Source organism: Trachurus japonicus, chromosome 9 (genome assembly GCF_045865225.1).
Source record: "Trachurus japonicus isolate A0001 chromosome 9, Traja_1.0".
In the NCBI taxonomy this organism is placed as follows: domain Eukaryota; kingdom Metazoa; phylum Chordata; class Actinopteri; order Carangiformes; family Carangidae; genus Trachurus; species Trachurus japonicus.
The window spans coordinates 16,117,922-16,144,262 of NC_140915.1; the positions used below are offsets into that span (position 1 = coordinate 16,117,922).

At 42.1% G+C, this 26,341-nt stretch overlaps 1 protein-coding gene across 1 annotated transcript in view; it reads right to left on the reverse strand.

Annotated features, from left to right (window-relative positions):
- LOC146981208 (coiled-coil domain-containing protein 60-like) overlaps positions 1 to 26,341 on the reverse strand; it is a 42,122-nt gene that overhangs the window by 12,212 nt on the left and 3,569 nt on the right. The window contains exons 2-6 of the mRNA XM_085788139.1: positions 20,879 to 20,955; positions 13,004 to 13,174; positions 11,877 to 12,011; positions 4,556 to 4,660; positions 1,660 to 1,747 (exon numbers count right to left, since the gene is read on the reverse strand). Of these exons, the coding sequence (XP_085644265.1) occupies positions 1,660 to 1,747; positions 4,556 to 4,660; positions 11,877 to 12,011; positions 13,004 to 13,174; positions 20,879 to 20,955 (576 nt within the window). The remainder of the gene's footprint in view (positions 1 to 1,659; positions 1,748 to 4,555; positions 4,661 to 11,876; positions 12,012 to 13,003; positions 13,175 to 20,878; positions 20,956 to 26,341) is intronic.

The window sequence follows — 26,341 nt, forward strand, 5'->3', positions numbered from 1 at the left end:
GTGCCATCTGTGTTTGGCCGGCTATTTATTACAGAAGAAAAAAAAAGAAAAGAAACAAAACAACCTCGAGCCCAGAAATGGTGAAATGTTCCATGATAACAGTTTTTAAATAAGAATCTATTTTCGCAGAGTCTTAAAATTCACGTCAGCACCTCGTGGGGACATCTGATCCTCGTGTGCAGGAATATGCAAACGTACACGTCCGCATGTACGGACGAGCTGACACTCACACACCCATAGGTAAGACCCGTCTCTCAACCGAGGATGACATACGAGCAACAGAGAGAGGAGCCAGACACGTCTCTCCTCCCTCCCTCCCTTCCTCCCTCCCCGATGCCCTTCCCTCTCTCCCGCCTGTCTGTCAGAAAAGACCCGAGCCTTAAGTGTGTGTGATGCTCCCATCAGCCTAATTATCAGGGTGGAGGGAAGCACAACACTTCAGCAACAGCTCTCCAAATGTCCTCTACTGCCACACACTGCCATCCCCACAGGAATAAATGTCTGTGTGTGTGTGCGTTAATGTGTGTGTAAGACGATGCTTTTTGCTTATTGACCTAGTCTGTGGGTGTGAGCTGGCATGTTTGACTGTTTAAGTGAGTGTAAATGTGCATCAAGATTTTAGATTTAGAGTTTATTAAGTGTACTCAAGCACAAGTAAATACGCCACACCTTTCTTTTTTTCATTCCTTCTGTGTGTGTGTGTATGTGTGTGTGTGTTTGTGTGCCTCAGAGCTCAGGATTTCTCTCTTTCTGCAGAGCGAGGCATGTAGAGGACTTTGAAAGATAACTTCTGGGCCAACTCTGACCTCCCGCTGAGATCAGAGTTTGTCCACGACTCAGGAGACTCAGGGGAACAGACAGAGACGATGAGGAAGTGTGTATGGACACCTGAACGTTACACCTGCAATATTATATCAATTTAACGGACAGCAATTTGATGTTCGCTAGCATCGCAAAATCTGCCATGATATGATTTTGATTTGATCCAGTTCAGGGACCTGTGATGAATATGAGATGATATTACATGCTGATTTAACACAGTCACTTCCAATCATATAAAATTACAAAAAGCAACAAAAAATATCACTGACATTTCTGCTTCTGAGCTCAGGGAGACGTTTAAATGAAAAATAAGTGGACACAGATTTGGTGTGATCTGATATTCTGAATAAGAAACATCAGGCTTCAGACAGTCTGACAAATTCATGACTGGTTTTGAATTTCTTATGCAATTAGGGAAATAAAGAGAGAGAGAGTGGCCAGAGACACTAGATCTGAACTGGAAATAGCTCAAACGATGAAAAGAGCTACACTACGGGGGCTAATGGGATTTCTTGGTTTCCCTCATCAAACTCATCAAATACACAATCCAACAACTCCAAAACGCTCTGGTGGACAAGTTGTGACCTGCACATTCACCACGCTATGAGATAATAACAGAACGTTACAAGACAGAGTTGTTTTAGAGGTAAATTCATGCAAAACCACGTTCCCATAGGGGCAGTTTTATGGCAAGCAGTCTCTGTATTTGCCTCGAAAACAACTCTGTCTCGTAATGCTCTGTTGTATAGGGATTATAACTATAGGGATTATGGCAATGGGCCAATTTGCCAAAATGTTGAACCATCCCTTTAAATAGTAAATAAGAGTAATGAATACCTTGGTTGACACAAACTGCTCCCATTTGTTCTCAACGGCTCTCTCGTTCCTCAGCGTCTTCATCGCGGCGCTGCCTCCACCCGGGTCCCTGTGAATGTGAATGGGGAAAACGACAGTTGTGATTCGCCGATCACCCCGGCAACCTCCTGTGATTTGACCGCTCGTCCAGAATCGGCCTTTGAGGCAGAGACAGCTTGGGAGTCGCTCAAGCAATTATCAAAATCATAATTCACCTTATCATAAAAAAAAGAGATAAAAAAAAACCATACAGTGTCTTAGATTGATGCCCAACATCAGAGCGGCTCGCCTGGTGGAGGGCCCGGCGGTGGCGTAACCTTGCGATAATGTTTCATTTCATCCTCTCCTTGTCTTCCTGTACAGTAATACCTCAGCTGGATCATTTGGCCCATAAAGCTTAAGACTTTCTGGGAAATTGGATTTGAAGCTGACTGAAGGCCCTAGAGGCTGTAACATGATGACGTCTGGGTACAAAAAAAAAAATCTTTTTGTATCTCTTTTCCTTCCCGTCTTTCCATTCTTTCCTTTTCTTTTTCATGTTTCTATCAATTATTCAAGGCAATAATATTTCCGTAGCGCGCTCTTCGAGGAACCATTTTGACTCGATGTGGCGCAGTCGCCTTTAAACTTTATGAATCCATCTATTCTCCCGGTCCAGGTCTCCTCTGACATGTGAGAGAGCCGCAGCATTAAAATCATTATGCTCCTTGCCGCTCTAAGTACCATTAAAAGCAACAGAAAAAGGGACACGACAGAAGGTGTGTAGGAGGGAAACCTTAAAGATCAGCGTAGAGCTATATCACAGCCAGATAAAGTGTGAGCGATGTAAAGGAAAGACGGCGAAACCTTGGAAATAGCTGCCTTTGAGGAACTTAAGTAGTCTTCAGCTGCAGCTCTGTGGGTTAATCATATGAGTAGAAGCACCACGCAGAGGCTACTTCTGCACTTTCTCTCCATTTTCTCAACTCTCGACTCCCCGCGGTGGGTCAATATCCCGGGAGCTGGGAACCTGAGGGTGGTGAAGGAGGGAAGATGGAAGAATGCAATCTCCCTGCTAAGCCTGGACTCCCTCCGGAGCTTTGGACTTTATATTTCATCCAGCTCTGTCAGCCGGTGCCTGCAGCTCCTGATCACCGCGGCCACCCTTCATCACCACCCACCCCCTCCATCCTCCTCTACAGAGCAGATACAGTATGACGTCTCTTCAGGTGGCCCCACCCCTCCAACCCGCATGCCCTGCCGCTTCAAAACAGTGAGGATTTGACAGAAGTTAGTCATCGGTCAGCGTGCGGAGGTCAGCGCCGTAATGAGCCGCCGGCTGATGGAGATGTCACTCACGCCGCAGTGTTTTTTACCCTCTGGACTGGAGCCTCCAGGCAGCGGAATCGCTCTTAAATGGTAAATGACACTTCATGTATTATGTATGGAGAGTTTGAAAAAGAGTCGCCGGCGTCATCTTAACGCTCTGTGTGCGTGCGTCGTCCTCTGACTGCTCACCGTGAATGCGTTATTATCCTGTCAGACACACAAGGCGTCTAAAATCACTGAAGGATTACTAATTCATAAACATCTACTGTTGCAGGGGTCAAGTTTTAACTAGAGTTAAAACTGTGTGCCACTGGAGCAGGAAATGTGGTGGAAAAACTCCCCTCCCTGAGTTACAAACAATGAATAAAGATCAGAGGTGTTTTAACAGAACATCATGACGTCACAGTGGAGTTTAAAGCAGATATCAGTGGAATGTTTTTGTTAATATAAGTCCTAAATAGTCCTATTTTCCGTCAGCAATCACTTACATGAAGTATTTCAGCCTAAACACGAGTCTCTCCGTCACTCTGCTCTGCTGTAACCCGAGGAGAAAATTTTCCTTGTGGGATACAAGTGTTATCCAATGAGGGGAGAGAACGGCATGAAGGGCTGTGTGTGCAGCCAAGGGATGCGCGTGAATGTGGTGACGTAGCACGAGGACCAATTGATGCCTGACAAGGGCGGGGGCTGCTAACTCATGGTGCGTTCAAGGAAACTCGTACTTTGTGTTTTTCCTTCCTGTGAAGTCATACCAGTTCGATCTGGTACGAGTTCACGGGTCGGAAGTTACGAGTGGCCGTTATAGGGAACTTTCACAGACAACAGGACGGTAAAAACACGAGCTACGGGTTACCTGGAACGCTACCAAGTCGTAGTTGTGACTTGAAGCTGTAACTTACGGTTTCAAAAGCCTGCCTTGAACGCAGCATTAGCCGAAACGGCCGTGCCGCTGTTATCTGCTTTAAATTTCTTTATCCTCTTAAACTGTGTCATTGTCAGCTAATGAATTTGAGGTGAAACGTATTTTGTTCATCTTCGAGTCCGAGTGAATTTTGCCAAATGCCAAATCTGTAGGAATTGCCTCTAGGCGGTCTTGACATATCACATTCAAAGAGGTCAGAGATGAGCTTTGTGAGGCCAGTGACTCGACCTTTGACCACCAAAATCGACATTTGTGCCAGATTTGAAGGGATTGCCTTGAGGAGTTCCTGAGATAACGCATTCACAGAGCAGAGACAGTGTTTTGAGAGGTTAAGGTGACCTTGACCATTGATCTTTGACCACCAAATTTCTAATCTGTGAATATTTGTACCAAAATCTGAAGAAACTCTCTCAAGGCATTACTGTCACACTCACAAATACTGGATGGACTCACCAACCCTGAGGCATATAAACTCCACTAAGACCTAGATTTTCTACTTTTCTACCACCTCAAGAACAGCACTGTTTTTGGGGTTTTTTTTGGCCAAACCGTCTATGAGTTGTAAAGATGTGGAGTGATTTGGTGTATTCTCATACAGCAATCTTAGCTTCAAAAGTAAATGATGATAACCTTAGACTTTAGACTCACTTGAGGTCCCAGCAGGCAGTGAGGGGGCTGACTCTGCCGGAGCTGTCCAGGGTCAACGCCTCGAGCAGCCAGTTCAGACAGCAGAGCTGGCGATAGATGACCTCCCTGCAACAGCACACAAAGGCACGAGCTTCAGCATCTATCTGGCGATTTGTTCGCCTGCACGAATCCATCGCTGTGCTTTATAATGGTAATTCTAAATTCAAAAGTTGAAGTGAAAGAAAAGCAAAAAAAACTCTACAACAAAAAAATGACACATTTTTATCGACCCAGTCAGATCCAGGCCTCTGGAAACAAAAACCCTTAATATTAATTATGAACAGACCAGTACACAATATTTTCTTTTTCAGAATAAATAGCAGTTGTATAACATCATTTTCCTTTATCGGCTTAACCTCAGCCCTTGACCAGGGGGGGGTCAACAAAGAGGATCTGAATTATTTACATCACGAGAATGGCACAAACATGTAAGACCCAACAAATAGGAAAGCTAATTTTGCTCCAAAGGAAACAGGACCATTGATCTGTTGATTGGTAGCGTTGGGTTTCGTTTTAATTGTAGCGATTCCGGTTCCGATTCTGATTCCCCATTTTGATTTTGGTTCCTAATTTTCTCAATGTCAATTCTTGCAAGAGGTGGGGTCAAAAAAGTTTGTATGGTAAATGCGAGAGCTAACCTGAGTTCTTTGGGTGTGTTCTTTCTGTATGGGATGGTCTGTGAAGGCAGAAAATACTTCTTTGTTGTTGTTTTTTTCGGGCAGCTTTTTTCTTGTTTTACCACCAGTCAGTGGGTTGCCAACCGAAGACCAAGCACCAGACCAAGATTCCAAAGGAATTGAAAAGTTTGAACTGATTAATTCAATTCTCAATGCTCAACCCTCCAGTATATACAATACCATATGAATTACTCTACCAATATATAACAGAAAATACAGGACATGTGGGAAAAAGATGCAGTAACAAGTCATCAATGACAAAGACAAGTGACTGTCAGAGCCACTGCTGTTGAAGCATCAGCTCAGAGAGGCAACACACTCACATCTATTGTACAACACTATTCTCTGACGGACAGAGCGCTGGCTCATTACTCATGCTAGAATTTGAAAAGAGTTTTTTATTTTTATTTTTTATTTGGATGAGTGAAAGTGCACTGAGCAGAATAATGTCAGATTTTGTAGTACTTTTGTTGTTCTGTGCATCACTGCTGCTGCAGTGTCTGAACAGCTCACTCAGGTTACTATGGAGGCGTCACAGTTTCTATCTGGAGCTTTAAAGGCAGGGACAAAAAGGGGAAAAGAAGTCATTTTATTATATGAAGTTAAAATGTCAGAAATGTTTTTCTATATAAAGCAAATATTTTCCCTTGAACACCAACACATTGTTCAAATTATTGACTACAGTGACACTTGATTCCTTTTTTGACCTGTGGTTTTTCTCAGTTATGTTTGTTTTTCTATTGTTGGGTGTCTGACTGACTGATATATTGACCGTGGTCATTTTGTTCTGTGATGAGTGTGTGGTTGTGGTTGTGTGTTAGGGCTTGAATGTCAAAGATTTTACTTGTCCATAGGTATCTCTGGAATAAAACAACAATTGGTAACTTCTGCTACTAAACAACACAATACTACAAGATGGTGTTTGATGAAATGTAAAACACAGACTAAAACAGCTTCACATTTACAGTCAGTGTTTTGCTGGAGCTGTGCAGCAGATATGAGACATCAGAACTGAAACTGCTGCGAGCCTTTGTTTCTCTGATAATTTATGAACAAAACAACTGAATCACAATTGAGCTTGTAAGAGCCAGAATTTATGAATATCTTTTTTTTTTGTATATCTAGAGTGCTAGAATTGAATTGTTTTGGGATTATGTCACCGACAGCTTCAGTTGGACATGAGAGCTGTGAAAGGGAGTGATGGATGTGAATTTTTTAGATTTTTCTTTTAGTAAATTTTTGTTTTTGAAGACAGATACATCTCGTTTTTCATTCCTACCTTTCTGCCTCTCATGAAGGAAAGCCACAACAGAGCTCATAGGATTTGATATTACAATCCCAAGATTAATCAGCACCTTTTTGATATCAAGTTGATGGGATAAAGACTTCATTGGGCTCATCAGGTGGGCACCCTCCTTCGTTGGTGTTTTGTTGATAGACCCACAACACCTCCAGACGGCTCAACGGTGACACCTGGCATCCCAGGTGTGCTCCCCTCCGCCATTACCCCTACACAGTTGTGATCCTTCCTCTACAGCCAAATCCAGTTGCTGCTTCGCTCTGCAGGTTCTGATAGCAACCTGACGGCCTGTCCTTGACTTCCCATTCGCTTCTGAAGCCTAGTTGTTGATGTGGCTACAAACCCTCTGCAGCCTAACTCTACCAGGAGCACAGCAATGTCCTCTCCATACCAGCAGACCAGAGAATAAAACCAGTAGAAACACTGAAAAAGGTAGTTTAACTTATTATAGTGGACACAGGACACCTCAGAGCTGAGCTGTCTAACGTTTGTTTAGGTTGTTTCTCTGCTAACTTATAACTCTTCATCTGGTCCAAACACATGGTTGATATCCAGACTGAAAAATGTTGCTCAAAGGGGAATTATGCCGGTCGCTTTTTTCTCTACAGAGCTCCCCCTACAGTTTTCCCATAGACATGTGCATTTGTTTTCAACAAAGCTGATGAGAAGGCAATCCGTAGTGGAGCGATCTCTGCCGCGGTAGATAACCTTAACAAGAGATTACAGATTCCCGGACGTGTTTGTGTCGTGGTGCCATCAAGCAGTCCATGTTCCTCTCGAGGTGAGATCTGGGACACTGGATCGGAGGCGCTGATCTGGTAAGGTTGTTTTTGAGCCAACAAGTAATTTAACCATCACAATTACTTCGAAGCTGTTTAATTAAAGTAAATATCTTGCATAGTTCCTCTTTAATGTGGCTCGGGTGTCACCAGTTCAGGCCGGCAATTACAACGACAACGCACGCAGAGGGAGATCAAAGAGACTGTACCCATGAATAAAATTACACATTTCTCTAGGTTTGAGTATTGCTGAAAACATTTGCATAATGTGAACACACCACTCAACAGACTATGCAACACAGGCGTAGCTGTTAGATATTCTCACTCTCAACGAAGATAGATAGACTATCTGAAGTACTGCATCAGTGCCAACATGATAAATCCCCACTGTAGTTATTGTGCTTTATGAAAAGTCTCAAACTCTGGTCAGTTAAACAGCATTACAGTCAATGGTGACATGCCCCCCTCCCATGGCCAAAACCAACAACTGCGAAAGCCAATCATACCCAACATTTCCAGTCAAAGAGTCCACCGAGGGTGAAATAAGTGGATAAAAACAATGACACAAGGGACCGGCTCTTAGAAAGAAGAGACGCTGTGGAGGCGACGGATGCTAAACATCTCTCTAAAAGCTTGGTTACACTGTCACCTGCAGTCAAGCGGTGCCGTCTGTCACCCCGACACTCTCACGCTTCCAGGCTTTATGACCACATCCATTCCCCCGTGATCTCTCCTAACCCATCAAACCTGATATGAATTCTGCCCGCCCCACCTCCTGTGCACAAAAATGTCGCTGCCCCGGGTCGCTGAGAGCTCTTTTCATTATCGACGAGGCCGTTTTGTCCGCCAGGTGGATGGTCTGCTAGATTAGGATCCGTCAGATGTCAGGTAACAGCCTTTGAACAGGGGTTGTTATTTTCCACAGGCCTTGCCAGAAAACAAGGCTGTGTTCTGGTAGCAGCAATAAAGCAGCGTCAGAGGGAATGCATGTTGAGTTGGAGATGATGTATAATAAACAACAGGCTGTAGAGTGAAAATCTGTCCCTGTGGAGCCGAGCACAGACAAATGTAAACGACAGAGGAATCCTACATCTGTGAGGATGAGGGAGCGCCTGAGTCCCTACTCTCCTATTTAGCATTCATTATTAGTATATGCATGATTAATACATGCTTTACAACACACTACGGTACAATATAATCTGTAATGTCCAACGGCAAACTGCTGGAGAGTAATTCACAGAGGCTTGAGCCCTGTAAAAAAAAAAAACGCTTGAATTGGGACAGATAATTCCAAGACTTTATGACATACTATATTGGTACAAATTGTCTTTGCTTAGACTTTGTGTGTTTTTTTTCTTTAATATCTCTTTGTTGTGTGTTTTTTTTTTATGAATGGGTCTCTATTTTGTTTGCATATCATGTTGGGGACACACACTCAGCGCTCACGTCATTATAATACACCTGTAAAACTTTTACAAAGATAACAATGTTCAGTTCTGATAAGTAAAATGAAATAAACAAGATTACAAAATGCCATTGTAGGTTTTGTCTGCATTCAGAAAACTAGACACGCACATGACAAATTGCATGCAGATGGTAATTTTATTAAGATTTAATATTTTTAAAAAGCAGCTGTGACTCATTATGAGTTGGGAATAATTCAAAATGCCAATGCATCATTTACCCATTCTCATTTGTGGTGATGAAACGTGTTTATACAGTTTATATATTGTATATGCAAACTACAGTATTTACTTATTATTGATGCACAAGTACAAATCACCACGGGCCAGTTTAAAGCTGTAAACGAATGGGATAGAAACTTCTAACATATTATACATACACAGCTTCATGGGCAGTATTAGCAAAACACTGATCTGATCACATTTTCATTATAATGTGTTTCTAAACCATTCAATATTTATATCTTACTTATAAATGCTGTCCTTGTTCCAGACCTCTATGGTCTCTAAGGCTGATATTTCTTTCAGTGACTCAAAGAGAATACAGTACAATGAATATTTATAATAAAGTGTCAGTTCCATTATTGCACTGGTCTGTATGAATGTTGACAGTTCGGGCAACTTCGGTGCAAACACACCTCTGCTGTTTAGCAGGTGTGGGAGCTGAAATACCCCTGCTTTGCTATTTAATCACTCTCAACCACATTACACTTGTGATGACATAACGTGCGATATGGACTTTGTGTACTGTATTTGTTCAAAAGCTATAGTCCTTGTGGATTGTAGGCCGTGCTGCCATCAAATCCTCAGTCTGCAGCATGAGATCAAAGCGATTCATAACAATCGCTGAGCAAGAAAAAAAAACAAACCCCTCGATTCTTTTTTTTTTTTTCGCTTTTGTGAAGCTCGGTTTTTGAGCGTGCGCTTATTGTCAGACAACGCCCGAGTTTCTAACAAGGCAGATTTGTCAGGAAAAACTTTTTCTGACACGTTTTTTCAGAGAGGTTAGCTCCGGTTCACATGGCATCAAAGGAGCCTGGTGTATGAAAGAAATACAAAATGAAAGCATCAGGCGTATCTGTCATTGTCAGATGTTTTTGCTTTAAATATTCAGCAATCTGCCTGTTTGTTTTTCTTTGTTTGATGTTTGCTGAGGTGTAGTAACACATCTCTTTGACATGAACCGAACATCTGAACACTGACTGTCAGCCAAGGTTGGAATAAGAGCATTGATTCCTTAAAATCAGATGCTTTTCAGACACCTCACCTCTTTCTTTACTGTGAAAATACATTGCAATCTGTGTCCTCATCTACACATGAGCCAGAATTGATTGTGAGACATTTTGACACTCCTGATTCATTTTGAAGGTCACAGCCTTGACATGTCCTACTATGTGATCACCTTAAGTCCTTCCTGCATGAAGGAAAACACAGCCTGCAGCTCAGCTTAACCTCGACACTACATCAGCTCTACCTGCAAGCTGCATGTGGTGAAGTACAGCCCAACATTGTATGAGCACTGGATGTTTGAAGGTTATATAGCGAGCCTGTCAGGCGGAAGGACGAAGCAAAGCAGCTGCATTTCTTATGTGTCTCTCACTGAAATGAACAAACGCACCAGTGCTTTTCGAAGCTGCTCAGGAGTGAGTTTCTGCATGACTCCATCTCCACCTGCTCTGTGCATGAGAGAAATTGGAAGCAAAACTTTACTTAGGCCACCTCCACAAGACAAAAAACAGAGGTATGAGGTGGTATGTGAATGCATCATACACCGACCAGGAGAGAGCTCAGGCTCTGTGGTGGAGCCTATAACAGTAACAAAGTACATTTACCTGAGAAAGAGAATTAGAGTGAAAATCCTCACCTCCTTCCACTTCACATCAGTGCAGGACGGAGCCCAAAAAGTCTACTTACTGTGCGTTCACACCAAAAGCTTCCAAAGCTTCAAAAATGCTGGCAGTCAAAGTGTACAAAGCTTCACCAGACGAGAAGTTGAGTCTTGGTTACCTTTATGGTAATTCGCTATGACGCGGTTCGGCAGCAACCAGTCAGAATAGAGGTGTCCTTCCATGTGTCCTGCTCCTTCAAATGACCAGCGCAATCGAACTTTGACGTCAGTCACGTGAAGAGCGACCAAAGCGGCTAAAAATATTTTGCCGCTTTGGAAGCTGTCTTGTCTGAGCGCATCGATCGGGCGATTTTGCCTCTTTGGGAGCTTTTGGTGTGAATGTACAGTTAGGCAGCCAGCTCACCTGTGTGAATCTGCATTCACACCAAAATCGTCCAGAGCGTCATAGGCAGCCGGTGGCCGTGCATTTTCAACAGACGCAGGCGTCAAAGGGCGTGTGTTGTGACAGCGGTGGCATCCAGAGCATCGATTTGAAGTTGAAAGAAGCTCAACTTTTTACCTGTAGTTTTACTTTGAGGCAGAGCTGTGTTAGATAAAGATAAGCACAGAATTCCTCTCCTGAGACCACAGTGTTATCTTAAAGTCCATGTCTGATACTTTAGAAATAAAGAAAGATTCCCTTTTTCAATATGTTTGCTGTTTTTTATCACGACCAAACTTCATTACAGCCAGAAAAAAGAAATATGAAAACATTGATGGCTGCTTTTGTTGAATCAATTGTATTTTTATGTCTATGTCTGCAGTCTTTGTTTCATATTCTACAAGCTTTTTATTCTCCAGGTTCTCCAGTCATACAGGTTGTTTCTGTCATTATTACTTCTGTAAATCTGGAACAGCGCATTAACTGAATGTCGACTGCTCTTGTATTTAATGTAAAAACTCCGCTCAACAACTTTTCACTTGTACCGGAGCGAGGTCTGACCAGGAGGATCTATACTAAGATTCAGGTAATGGAGCTGTGGACTTTGCTCACCTCTGCTGTGTGTAATGTGTAATTGAGCCTTAAAGCATTCTGTTAACAGTGCAGTTAATCAAAGGCAGGAGGCAGCTCTTCCACCGCCTCTCACCTTAACACTTGAACACAAGGGTTCAAAGGCTGCCCAGTCTTAAATAATGTTACAGCAGAGGGTCTATATAATGTATTGTAACCTCACCTCGGTGCCTCACTCAGCAGTGGGGAGGCCAGGGAGTGATGGATGGGGGTGAAAGGTCGTGCTGACTGTCTCTTCTTCCTGCGTGGTCTCACTTCGTTCCCGCCTGAGCAGCTGGCTCCCGCTGGCACAGTCCACCTGAGAGATAAGGACAGAGTGACTGTAGGGATCACCAGTGATCTGCAGGCATGAGGGGGACAATATATCTACACTGCATGTCTGAGTGGGGCTCTAAATGTTCATACAGGGCCTATACATTACTCATGCCTATTTTAATAGCTAGTCCTCAGCATACTTTCTAATGTAAAATGGACATAAAAGTGTACATAAATGGATGTGTGAAAACAAACTACAAAATTACAAATTTATTGCAAGAGTGTATTACATGTATCATAAGTAAAATCCATTCAAAGTGGACAAAGGTAGCAGCAGCACATCCTATCCTTGATGCAGTAGGTCTATGGCTAAAAAATATTGTTTCAGTGTTTGTAGGGAGTCTAATACCATTTTAAACAGCTTTTAGTATAAAAGAAATGCAATCCAGGTAGTTTGTAAAATATAAAAATATATATATATATATATATATAGTTAAATGCTGACAACCAGAAGAAGATGTATTTGATAGCTTGGATGTTTAAGTCCAGGTGCAAGGGGTTTATAGCACACCAAAGAGTGGTGACTGCTTTGTTGTGACATCACAAAGTTATAAAAGTCCTGACGGTTTGTTTTCAGGCTGATTTTTCTGAATACAGACTGTGCTGATTTCTCTGTGGGCTGAGGATTTGATACTTTCACAGTATTAATATAGAACGTACACCTGCTTTATAACCAGAAAAGACAAGGAAATCTTAATTTATACCTGTAGACCTTTAACTGCGGGGCTGTTGCTTTTTCTTTGCTGTCAGAGGAATTTAACGTTTCTTTTGCAACATTAAGAAAAACTTACTGACAAAAAAACACATCAGTAAAATATCAGTAAGTCTAAAAAGTTGTGCAATACAGTTTGAGGTGCAGACCATACCTAATGTAGAAATATAACTTGCAGTGTGTAATTCAAACTGTACACTCTTCTGTACTAAGAAGGAACCAGAGGGAGTCACACCAAGATGAAATGAAACTTGCTGCCTCACCCCTCTGAATCGCTGCCTGAGTCAGAGGAGAAACGTGGAGGTCGCGGCTCTGTTCTTCGCTGCTCCTCCCTCCTCGTCCGCAGCTTCTCCTCCCTCTCCCGCTCCTCCCGTTCCTCTTTCTGCAGGAGGTGGAAGTAACTCTGGCCGCGTTTCACTGCCGATGCCAAACGCCTGCAAAGCAGCCACATACAAAAGTCAGAGTCATAAATACCCAGAGTCACCAAAGTGCTTTAATGATGATCTATGTTCACACTCTGACAACTCAAATGACAGAAATGAAAAAAAAAAAAAAACACAATGCACATAAACCACAACTGTCAACTCGACACATTAATCTCCTGTCTTTGTCAGGGACATAAAAATATCATCAAAGCCGGTGAGTAATGGTCAAAAGTACTCACATGTCATTTCAATAATCCCTCACGGCTACACACACACACACACACACACACACACGCCGAGTGAGCGAGCACACTGTAAATCATCCAAATCAGAGCAGCAAAGCAGCAGGCGGGCACAAATTACACCTAACTAGAGCATTATGGGAGAAACGTGTTACGTCTGCCCAGATTAATGACTTAATTATGGCGGTTTAGTTTCCAACCATAACCTTTCCTCAGATACTGTTTGCTTGTTTTTCTCACAGTGTACGCGTAATTACCTTTGCATCAATGTGGCACTGGAAAAATTAAAGGACACACACGTAGTACAGAGGCAGGTGACTTTGCCAGGGGACCTGCGGAGGTAACGCATGCACCTCTGTGTTTCTTAATCATTTCCTACGAGTGGCTTTTCGTTTCTTGTGAGTGGAGGAGGCATAGAGAAGCGAGAAGTCAAAGTGCAGGCTGCTGTGAAGCTCGTTACGGCGAGCTGGAGTGGAAGAGTCAAGGTGGCGGTGTACAGGCCGCCTGTAACGTCCTTTGCTGCTGAAATCAAGTGGGGGATTTACAAAAAAGAAAAAAAAAAGATTATAGGGAGCGGTATGTGCTTTAAAAATGAAATGAAGGCTGCGGCTCTGCTCGTGTGGATGTTGATGGGGGAGGAATTTCAATAAGACGGCAACTCTAAAATAAGCAGACATCGAATCACAGCCAACATCGAGGGAATATGACGCAGAGATGGGCAATAATTCAATATCAGTACTTTCAGTGAATCTGTATGGAAACAATATGAAAATTGTTATTTTTATTACTATTTCTAAATATAAAAAAATAATAAAAGTTTGAGCCAGAGCTTGCAGTCTATTGCAATACAACAAGTATCACTTTAAAAGGATAGTTCGACATTTTGGCAAATTGGCCCATTGCTATCCCTATAGTTTTAGGAGTAGGTTTGTTACCTTTAATTGTCGGTGCAAGCTATTTTTAGAACGGTGGAGCAGAGCCGCAAGCTGCTCAGAGCTACGCTACGGAGGCTAATGGGATTTCTTGGTTTCCCTCATCAAACTCATCAAATACACAATCCAACAACTCCAAAACGCTCTGGTGGACAAGTTGTGACCTGCATATTCACCACGCTATGAGATAATGACCGAAGACGGAGAAAATCAGAGTTGTTTTCTAGGTAAATTCATGCAAAACCACTGATGGGCGTTCCCGTGGGGGGCAGTTTTTCAGCAAGCAGTCTCTGAATTTACCTCGGAAACAACTCTGTTGCTCCGCCGTTCTAAAAATAACTTGCACTAATAACTGAAGTAAGCAATAACTGAAGTTTGCAGCGCAGGTGTTTGTTGCTTTGTTTCTAATCAACTGTCCTCCCCGTTTACAGGCGTGCATGCGTGGAGCAGAGCGATACAGGAACATTTCAGCTCAGTGCAGTCCAACACAAACACCACCACCGACTGCAGCCCCAGTAATAAACACAGCTGAAGTAACCTCTCTGAGAAATCCACTGTAAGCTTTGTAAACAGAGTATGTGGCAGGACTGCTGTCCTGGATTGCACAGATAAACCTAATTAAGAGACCAAATAAGTGTGTTGCATGTGGTATTGCACACACATTCCTGTTGGCAATTTAAATGCTATCCCACTGGTCAAGACTAGGTGGCAGTAATGAGCAGAGCATCACAGTCACAGCAGCAAGAGTTAGACAAAAAACTACAATTAGCATCTAGCAGTTGGTGCCTCTGTTTGTCCAGACTTCTTGAGGTCTTGAGTGTATTTTATGATAATTGGCGTAACAAAACTCCCAGCAGATATCAGGATGTGAGGGCACTGACCTTGACCTTTGACCTTTGACCACCCACCACATAACCAAACTCCAATTAATTCATCCTCCTCAAGGCCAAGTGAATGTTTATGCTAAATTTGAGGTAATTCCTCTCCAGGGGGTTACTGAGATTTCACACTAATGAGAATGTGACAGACAGACAGACGGAGAGATGAGCAGACGGGTGAACAGACAGATGGATAAATGTGGAAACACAATGTTTGTTGTGACCGCGGCTGTCGTTGTGGCAGCAAAGATATGACAGCGAGCTAGCAAAGACACGGCAGCGAAGCCGCGGGACAGAGAAGAGGGGCTTGTGTTTTAATATCACAAATCACAATTCTGCCTCAAAGTGTCCAACATACAACACCCTTTATTCTTAGATCTGTGCTGAAAAACTGCCCCTGACGGGAACGTGCATCAGCAGTTTTGCATGAATTTACAAAAAAACATCTCCGCCTCGTTACGTTCCGTTATTATCTCATAGTGTGGTGAATGTGCAGGTCACAACTTGCCCACGAAAGCATTTGCCAAAATGTTAAACTATCCCTTTAAGGACAAACTAGAAAAATAAAACTTGAACAATGAAAAAATAATGAAAATGTAGTTGTTCCTGTCGCATCATAAACCCAGATTCAAACACAAACAGTAGGAAAACTGAAGCACTATGACAAATGAATCCTTTCAGTATCAAGAACACCACACATTACCCACAATGCTATTAGTATTTCAACCATTCAGGCCAATAAAATCAGTTCAAACTCTTTAAGAAACATGGTGCTAGTATGTTATTTTCATTGATGCCCCATTCATGTGGGCAGGGAGCTAAACAGGAAGTCCAGCGGAGTGAAATGCGATCATTAGGAGTCATTAAACCTCTCCTTGGTTACCCCGGTTGGCCCGGTGCGACCTGTGGATGTGACCGCAACAAGGAGGAGGCTTCGTTTCCGTGATTATAAACATTACAAGACACAAACAAGAGGCGCGACGAGGGGAGGAGGTGGGTTGGTGGGGTGTCAGAGCGGCGGTGACCTTACAATATTCCCATGACCTTTCCTTTCCGGGCCGCACCAGACTTTCTTGCCAGGGCGAGACCAGACAAGCAAAGGCACAAACGCCTGCATATGTTCCAGCCCTCTGCTGCTCCAGTTCTTATTTGTTATCTAGCGAGCAGCTGGCTGGTAATATTTCGCCCACAAGTGGAGCCAAGCACTTCAGCCTAGGAGGGGAGGGAGGGTTGGGTGTGTGTGTATGTGCTTGTGTGTGTCTATGTGTGTGTGTGGTACCATGCACTTGTGTTCCAGCATGCTAATTTGGCTCTGTTTTTTGGTGAAACACCGAGTGCACACAGTTGTAGCTCGGAGGCATGGCTGTTCTATTTGCATATCACCACACCCCTGATATTACTTATTAATCTTCAGATGTGACATCTAAGTCCAAAATACAACCGTCTTAATTAAAGTGTGTTTCTATCAGCATTGCTAATGACTTGTAGCTTCAAATGTGCAAAAACTTTTCTTTTCTTTTTTTTCTTTTTCCCTGGAGTAGCTGCCAGCTGCCAAGAGTGTGGGAGGTGGCTCAGTGACCTTGGCTCAGACGTGACTAATTTTGATAGCTCTTTGCGCTAAAGTGACTCTTTCACTTTAGTTCAGCTAATGTTTTTCCTTTTTTTTTTTTTTCGTTTTAAGTGGTTAATATCTTCAAACTGGCAGGCGAGCGGGGTGTCTCGCCGCTCGCGCTTGATGCACCACACACACACGCACGCACAAATGTTTAAATGCTTGTGACAAAAGCAGCGGCTGTGTCTGAGTGTAACATGAAAGCTGAACAATAATACGGCGAAGGGAAAGTTTGGAGAGTGGGGTGGAGGGAGGGGTGATGGTGGGAGGGTGGGGGATGGCAGAAGAAAAGCTGCCGAGTCAGACAGGCTGCAGCATTTGGTGTGACAAGAAAATAAAAGGCATTGAGAAGAAGCAATGTATCATCAATACATAAACACACAATGAAAACTTTTGTGTTGGGAAGCCAAGAAGCTCTGAAGTGAAACCCCATTATGCCTCGTCTCATCGCCGCCGCCTGTCCCTCCAGTCAATAACAAGTTATTCCTCTTTGTGGGAGTGAATCATGACCACAAATTAGAGGCTTGGCTTGAAAAGCTCATTAAAGATGACAATGCTTGGAAGGAGGATTTGATGGCTGGTTAAAAATTGATGGCAATGTAAAACATTTACACATTTATGCATAAGGGGAATGTGCTGCTGATGGAGAGGGACAGCTTCTTTTTTTTCTTTTTTTTTTTTTAACAGATCAGATCCTGGGAGCCCTTTGGGTGGCAGCCTGTTGCCAGGCAACAAAAGAGACAGGGTTCGCTGTAGGTGAGAAATCTTTACAGTGATTAGACCAACTAAGATATTGTGGCTCTACTCATTGCTTCCACTCTCACATGATCATAAACTGTGTGGATTTTTTTTTTTTAAAGCCAGACTTGTGATGAAAGATGAAAGATGAAATTTTTCACAGAAGACACTCAAAAAGATTTCATGATCAAGTTCCTAATTATAAATCAAAAGGAAGAACTCAACTTGGGGAAGTATTATCTGTCAGTTGCAATGTGACTAGAAACAGGACTCGCAGCGGTTTTGACAAGACAGCGTGGGATGCTTCGTGTCAACATCGCCAGAGACAAATGGCAGACCCCGAACAACACAAGCTGGTGCAGTCATAAAATGACAGAGTACCACAGGCAGAGAGGGGAAGAGCCAAAACACCCTCATTAGGCTTTGCAGTATCTACTGAGACAAAAAAAATGGAAAGGAAACAGCAGGAAATACTAAACCAAACCGGATTCTCGTGACGGCCACACACTGGATCGTTTTATGGAGAATCACAGTTGGCCTCCATATTGTGCCAGTGTGAGAAGACAGTGGCCACATGCTCAAGGCATGAATGCATCAGTAAAAAAAAACCATAACAAAACAAAAGCCCCAAGATGTGAAGAAAGTTCAACAAAAAATATTTCACATGCACGATGTGAATGAATTATAATGACGACGACTGTGGAGCAAGAACTAATAAGTGAATACCATTGAAATTGTGTCCTAATTTCCATCTCATCTTTAAATAGAAGGGAAAAAGAGCCAATTACTACAGCTGTGTCTTGGTTTTGGGATTTTCTTAAATTATGCGACAAATCCCTGTCCTACTGAGGAGGATTAGGGATGTCTGAAATACATTATTTGACATTATGTAATATTATTATCCCATTCTTCTGTTATTTCTGCATTTTTATCTTTTTTTTCCATGAATCCTGAGTTCAAAATATATTTTTCTGTGGTGCTAGTCTTCCTATGAAGGTTGTGAGACATGACGTCCCTCTATGTGCTGAGAAAACATGTTGACACATTTATGTATATAAATGTACATGTTTATGTAGCTAGTTTAACACCTAACATCATTGCTCTGGTTTCCAGGCATTAAATATAACCTGGAATCTTTATAGCTACAGTATTCAAGGCAAATGCAGAGACTGCTTGCCAAAAAACTGCCCCTGATGGGAATTTGCATGAATTTACCTCTAAAACAACTCTGTCTCATAACCTTCTGTAGCGTGGTGAATGTGCAGGTCACAACTTGTCCACCAGAGCGTTTTGGAGTTGTTGGACTGTGTATTTGATGAGGGAAACCAAGAAATCCCATTAGCCTCCGTAGCGTAGCTCTGAGTAGCTTGCGACTCTGCTCCGCCGTTCTAAGAATAGCTTGCACGGACAATTAAAGGTAACAAACCTACTGCTATGACTATAGGGATTATGCAGTTTGCCAAAATTGTTGAACTATCCCTTTAGAGTCAATTCTGATCCATGTAAATTTTGAAAAATAACTCCAGAGGTTCTTCCTGAGGAGGTACAAAGAGAGTGTGGACCGGGGCAAAGCAGCAAATGAGCAACAGTCTTAACAGTGAGGTTAGATATCCAAGTCATTTATTTTCACTCTTGAGTTCAGGCTTAAACCAAGGATACTGTAGAAGCTGAAGCAGCAGGAGACAGTCAGGAAGGGATAGCAGCTAATGGAGGGAGAGATGAGAAGAGGAGGAGGAGGAGGAGGAAGACAGCTGTAAACATGCTGATGTGGGAGCAGCAGCGAGGGCAGACCTATGGGGTAGACGCAACTAGTGAGACTGACACAAAAATACACCTTCCAGCATGTTCACGTCCAGATTAGTCCCAAGACTATTTTCAAAATTACTTTTTGGTTAGATGATTGAAATAATGTATGTGGTTAACAAAGCTCAAGATTTTCTTATTTTTCTTTACATAAAATTCATCAAGAGCCCAGTTATGAGTTTCATTAACGTTTAGGCCAAGTGGTTAAAAGAGAGTATGTTTATATTCACTTTTGGAAATTATTACTGACTTTGTACGGCTTTTGTAGACAAGGTAAGTGTTAGAAGTTCAGCTGTGAGGACATTAAAGCCATCACAGTTTAGTCCTGGTGATTGAATTTAGGCTTCAACATTCATTTTAAAAAGATAAGATTATAATGCTGAACATTAGGTGGAAGCATCATGAACCTATGTTTATTTTCTGCAGTAATCAAAAAGCTCATGTAAATATCCTCCTGGCTTTTTGTTGAGAGCAACAAGATGATGGCAACGTCCAAGTCATCTTTCCTGTTGTGCTCAATATACACAAAGAGAAATGCTGTGGTCTTAGTTATATATTTCAGCTCTTTCTTAGCTTTTCCCTGCCTTTATGCGAAGCCAGTCTAACTTCCTACACACTAACAGACAAAAATGTATTTTTGTGATTTTGGAGAACCGAGTCTTTCCTCGGTGTGATTGCTGTGTTGAGAGGAGATAATGGTGATAACCTGCTGGTTCCAATTTAGACCTTCTTTATGAAAAATCAGGATTGCTGAAAAACAGACCACTACATGTCAAACGTTTCCCCGTAACTGCCCAAGCAGAAAAAAACAAAACAGATGAAAAAAAAAGCAAAGTGCTGATTGAGTTCAAGAGGTTCGCTCCGGCCAAAGAAGCAGTTAGATGTATGAGCTTTCAACATGTGAACTGACAGAGGATGGGCTGCCATTTGGCCCTGAAAGCCATCCCAGTCCCAAATCATTACTCCTGTATTCACTTGCAGGGATAAACAGCCACAATTCATCTGGGGGTTAGTTTCTCCTGTGAAAATGGCAACCTTTCTCCATAACACCTGTATGAATAATTCAGCACTCTGGGCTCTATCAGAGGCTGTCAGAAATGTCAGCCGGGTTGGAAGTACCCTTGGCTGCCCCCAGAGGATGTTGTCTCTACACCCTGAGGTGGGGTTAGGGGGTTGCACACACACACACACACGCACACACTGGACCAAATGCCACAGCTTTTTCACTGCCAGGACTCCTCTGCCTGCAGGACACAGAAGCAGTGAAAAGCAGAGCATACCTGCAGTGAGCGAACCGTTGCAGCTTTTTTTTTTTAACTGAGCTGTTATTGTTAAATGTGACTTTTTCCATGAAAAGATGCCACAATAGTCGTTATCTGTTTCACGGGAAATAGCACGGACACACCACATATTTATATCATCACTGTCTCCTGCAAAAAGTAAACAGAAGGGATTCATTTTTATCTTTTTTCCCATATTTGTTAAACACCCACAGATGTAACTCTCACCTGGCATGGCCCAGATGCTTCCTCAAGGAAATGATATCTTCTCTTTTTCCATTCTGGCTACGAAAAACTGGTGAACTCTGAAAAACAAAGTGCATAAAAAATAAAGACGTGAAAAACAAACCAAAAAAAAAAAGGAAAAAAGCGCAGCAGCAGCTATTATCTTTTTTGTCTGCTGAGTTGCACTGGGGCACCTCTTCACCCATGAAAGACTCTGCCGCATCCCCATGTGACCTCTGCAGAGGCAAATTGGGCAGCGGGCCAAGGGTAAAAACTGTCTCTAATGTGACACTGCTTATGGAAATGACAGATAATCAGGCAATTAATCTCTACATAATTAACTGCAATGCAAGATAAACTGATGTTTTCTACAGTGTAAATTGGATAACAGGGTGTGAGAGGAGTGTAAACGTGGGCTTAATGATCAACAGTCGCACCTTACTAACTCCTGAGGAATCTGGAAGATCGCTGTAAAGGGACCGGTGGCCTGGTGTCTGCGGTGGGTCATCGGCCAGCAGCGCCTATGAATAGATCACCAGGGAGAGAGCAAAGATGTAGAGCTGATTTCTATCATCAGGCTTCTTATTGTGTTTCTTTCTGCATTTACAATCCAATAATATTAAAAAACAGAACAATAATTATGAATCTCAAGCTGTTAAAAAAAGGGGAAGCAATTGAATACTTAACTTACTTAAAGTGCAATAAATATACGTACTGTATATATCAAAATGCTAAATGTACCATCAAATGATATTCTGCATTTAGAGGAGTTTGTACTTTTTGGTCACGGGTCGTTCTACTTTTGATGTAAAGTAGACTCTTCAGAAACTAAAGCTAAATGTCACTGGGCTACATAATGTCAGGCAGTAATTAGCATATTTGTTACATCACTGTGTGATATTTTCACTCTGCTGAATTCCCTATACAGCGGTCTTTATTTACAGATGTATTCCTGTTGTATTCCTGTCAGACAACAAGCTGCAGATGTATGAAATACTGTCTGACACACTGCTTGTGAGTTGCTAAATCTACAGTAGCTATTTGTTTGCTCACTTAAAAAGACTTAGGCTACAGCTATGCAGCTTTAGCTTGATTATTTTAACAACATTATTATGTATGTAGCCATTTTTGTAACTTCTAACTCTCTAACTTATGACACTTATGTTACTAGTTAAAACTAAATGACAAAGTCCATTTTATTTTTAGAACAGCAACTCCTCTGGAAAATGCACCTTCACTTGCAAAAAAAAATAAAAAATTGCATAGCAGCTTGCCTAGTGTATTTAAGTATTGGCAGGTTGAATAAAATGCTTCCATCCTGGCAGCATTTCCTGCACTATCAACAAGACCACCATTTCATTTTGAATCTGTCTTCCCTCACGACAACAACAACATTTAAATTGAGTCAGGGCTCCAACTCTGACCATGGATCAATGACTAAAAAAGTGAGCCAAAGCTCATCTCTTGCTCCAAACTTCAACAGATTTCACTTTCAACTGCAGAAATGTTCTGGCCCAACACCAAGCAGTCAGAGTTCTGATTTAGTTCAATAATAACAAAAATGTCAAGCTGAATTTTTGGAGGATAATGTGTATGAATTCAAAAAACATCAAAAATGTTTCAACTTACTGAGCTTCGCAGCTGTAAAAACTTTTTATGGGGGGTTTGAAATTTTTAGTCTGTAGAATAAAACCTTGAAGATGGAACAAAGTGACGCACACCTTAAATGTTACAAGGTTTTTACCCTATAACAGGAGAAGCATTTCCAGAGAGTAAATGCTGAGTCGTTCGTGGTTAATATAGTTACAAAATCTTTAAATGTCATAGCTTTTTGGATGAACTGGACAAGGCCCGAGCAGAGTTTTAGCGTTCAAACAGCAACATCCAAAGGACAAGAGACGGTGTCGAAGAGCGTGGAAATGCCACGGCCGTCACATTTCACTGTGAAGCCCCTGCTCCACCCCGCCGTCTCTCTTCATCTTCCTCCACTCCCTCCTTCTCCTCATCATCCCCTTGTCCCCACACGCTTCTGCTGATGGATGAGCTCATTTGCCGCAAATCTCTTTCGAGTCAAACCGGGACACTGTTGTTGCCTTTCTGCTACTTCAGTCAGTGGACACAGAGAAACAGCATATGAATACTGTATGTGCACCTATGAATGCATGTTCCCTTTTATGTAACGAAGACATGTATTATCTAAGAAACGGTCTGTGTATTTCCATGCAGCGCCCGCAGGAGTAACACACACACAAGCCCCAAACAACTGTTAGTATTGCATTTGTCTTAAGAGCACCACAGAGAGCTGAATCAAAAGCATTGTAAATGTAACTAGAAAATTTCCTCTCGGGAAATTTTGAATGGGCCACGGGAGCTACTGCGGGTTGTGCCATCTCTGTCAACATGGGAATCAAACCCACGATCTTAAGGTCAAGACAGAGCTGATCAGACAGACACATGATCATCTTTCTATAAGCACTGATATGGAGGAGCTGTAACCACATTAGGTTAACTGTGTGTGTGTGTGTGTAGGTGTGTGTGTGTGTGTGTGTGTGTGTGTGTGTGTGTGTGTGTGTGTGTGTGTGTGTGTGTGTGTGACTGTAATCACATGAAGCTGGCTCTAGAGTCTGTGTGTGTGTGTGTGTGACTGACTTGACACATAGTTAGTTAGTAGCTGCATCCTGTGTCAGTCTGATTTAGCTGTGTCTGTGTTTATAAACATTTAAACGAGCGCCAGGTGGATTGTTTATGAAGTTAACGAGCTCTGGCCTGAGGATCAAAGAGGTTACCACGGCGATAGGGGCCCCCGCAGGCTGAGGCAGACAGAAACGTGGAGAAAAACAGCCATTTTCTGCCTCTAAAACCGGCCTCACAATTAGGCTTAGCATGACAAAACGGTAACTCCTATCAGAACAAAACACAGATCAACGTTGCTCTAAGGACTTAATGAAAATTTCGGTACGATTTGGTGTTTCTACAGTAAATATTTTGGCGACGCTGGCAGTTTTAAAACATCAGGCCGTTCTGCTCCTCTCAGAAAATATTTGTATTGGACTCAATGAGGAGCAGAGACAGACGTGGCCGCACTCAGAGGCTGATTCTGTAAGTTCTGTAAGTCTCTCTGATATTTTGAGCACATGACATGAGAGATAACAAGTTTGTCTTACAAATTCTGAAAAAATTATGTCTGTAGAGTGTAAATTGTGGCCGTGGTCACAGTTTATCCAGAAAAAATACAGAATGTTTCTTCACTCTCTCCCACTCTAACCGATGATGTCACGCACTCTGACACGAACATTCTATGCAATACACACCCATTATAAACTCATAATTTCTCCAAAAATGATCATGGTCATTGATCAGGGATTGATCAAAAACTATATGACCTATCAAAACGTGGAGTAATGCGACAATACACAAGACTTGTGTCTACTGTTTAAAGTTTAAATGGAGTCTCTAGGTGAAAGTATGCCTGAGCAGTAGACTTTTGTTAAACTCCAATGATTGGTCTTTTTCGGTCTTTTTTTTTCGCCCGTCCCATTGACTTACATGCAAAATTTTTGCGCAGTTTTTCGCGACTACGTCGCGAAAAATTCGTAAACTGTTGAGAAAAGTAATAGCACAGCGATCCCGATCAGGACGCACGTTTTGATATATAATTTGTAATTAGTAGCGCATCGAAAATCGGCCGGAAGTGGAAAAACTAGAAAAAGCATTTCCAAGAATGGAAATGGTGTGACTGCTGATAGCAACTGAACGCTGTTGCAGAATTAGCAAATAGTGCAAGCAGTGATCATCATACAAATGTTTGACCAAGGTCGGAATTGAACCCACAACCTCATGGTCATTAGACTTCCACTCTGCCTCTAGGCCACGGTGCACACACAGTTGCAGAGACTGTTGTCTGTTAATGATCTGCACACTGTCAACATCAAGAAAGCTTGAGAGTCAAGCTTGAATGACTTAGAATGAAAATTTCTGTGAATTTCAGGCTGAGAGCAGCAGTTTCAACATGAAGCAAGTTATCAGAAGTCAACAGAGGACAACTGGGAAAATAATTCACTATAATTGTTGTTGAGGCAAGAATTGAACCAGCAACCTTCAGGTCTCCAGACCAGCAAGCTAACCACTAGGCTACAGACAGAGACAGTATGTGAGGGGTAAAGAAAACCTTTGATAAGAGGATCACTGGCTTCTGCTTAAAAAAAAAAGTAAGGAATCGAACCCATGACCTCATGATCAATAAACCTTTACTCTGCCACTTCGCCACAGAGAGCACAGACATAAGCATGTTTCAGACAGAGTTGTGGAGAATTCTCAGCATTGGGCTGAATGAGAGCAGAGAGCTCCCTGGCTACATTTAAAAAATATTTAAAATTATTATCTAAGTCTCTTTGCATTTTTGACCAGAATTTTAGCCAGAAGACAAGTGTGGCTACAAAACTGGAGAAAATAATTTGTCTAGAGTTTAATTTGCAGAAAAAGTTAAATATTTTAAAAAGTATAAATAGTTAAAAAGAGAAAAGTAACGCCGATAAAGTTCAAAAAAAGCTGCACGTTTTGATATATGAATTGTTGAAATAGCACAACACCTAACACACTAACCATATGGCCACAGAGAACCTGAGTTACAATGAGCTTTATACTATGAGGAATCAAAGACTGTCCAATGACAGCTGAATAATTGGAATCAAAAGTCAAGCAATGATGTGCAATGACTGAGGCAGGAATCGAACCCGTGACCATATGATCACTAAACCTTTACTCTGCCACTCGGCTACAGAGAGCACACTGCTTTCAAGACTGTTGTCATTCATTGTAATGTGATGATGTGCTGCAAACTGGTACGAGTAATCAAGGAGATAACAAACACCTGTAACCAATTGAAGGCGGGGGAGGAGAGCAGAATTCAACATAACATAACAAGAATTCTTCCCTTGGATTCGAACCAGTGACCTTAGGGTTGGCAGGCAGTTACCCTAACCCCTACACTACAGAGGAGTTATTAAGAAGAGAGGTTGAGACTTTGATGAATGTGAGATTTTTCAATGATGCTTAAAACAAAAATAAATTAATATAAATTAGCCACACCAAGTGAGAAGAGGACTTTTTTGTGACCTGTGACTATTTTTTGGTGAATTCAAATGAATTAAAAAGCACTTAACAGCAAGTTACAAAGTTGAGCTCCTTCTCCTGCTGATGTGACAAAAATGCATTGAGCTTAATGAGAGCAGAGAGCTCCCTGGCTGCATTTAAAAAATATTTAAAATTATTATCTAAGTCTCTTTGCATTTTTGACCAGAATTTTAGCCAGAAGACAAGTGTGGCTACAAAACTGGAGAAAATAATTTGTCTAGAGTTTAATTTGTGGCCGTGCTGACAGTTTAGCCAGAAAAACTCTAGAATGTTTTTTTGCCTCTCTCCACTCTGACACCACTCTGGCTCTGCTCGTTAGACGCAATACACACA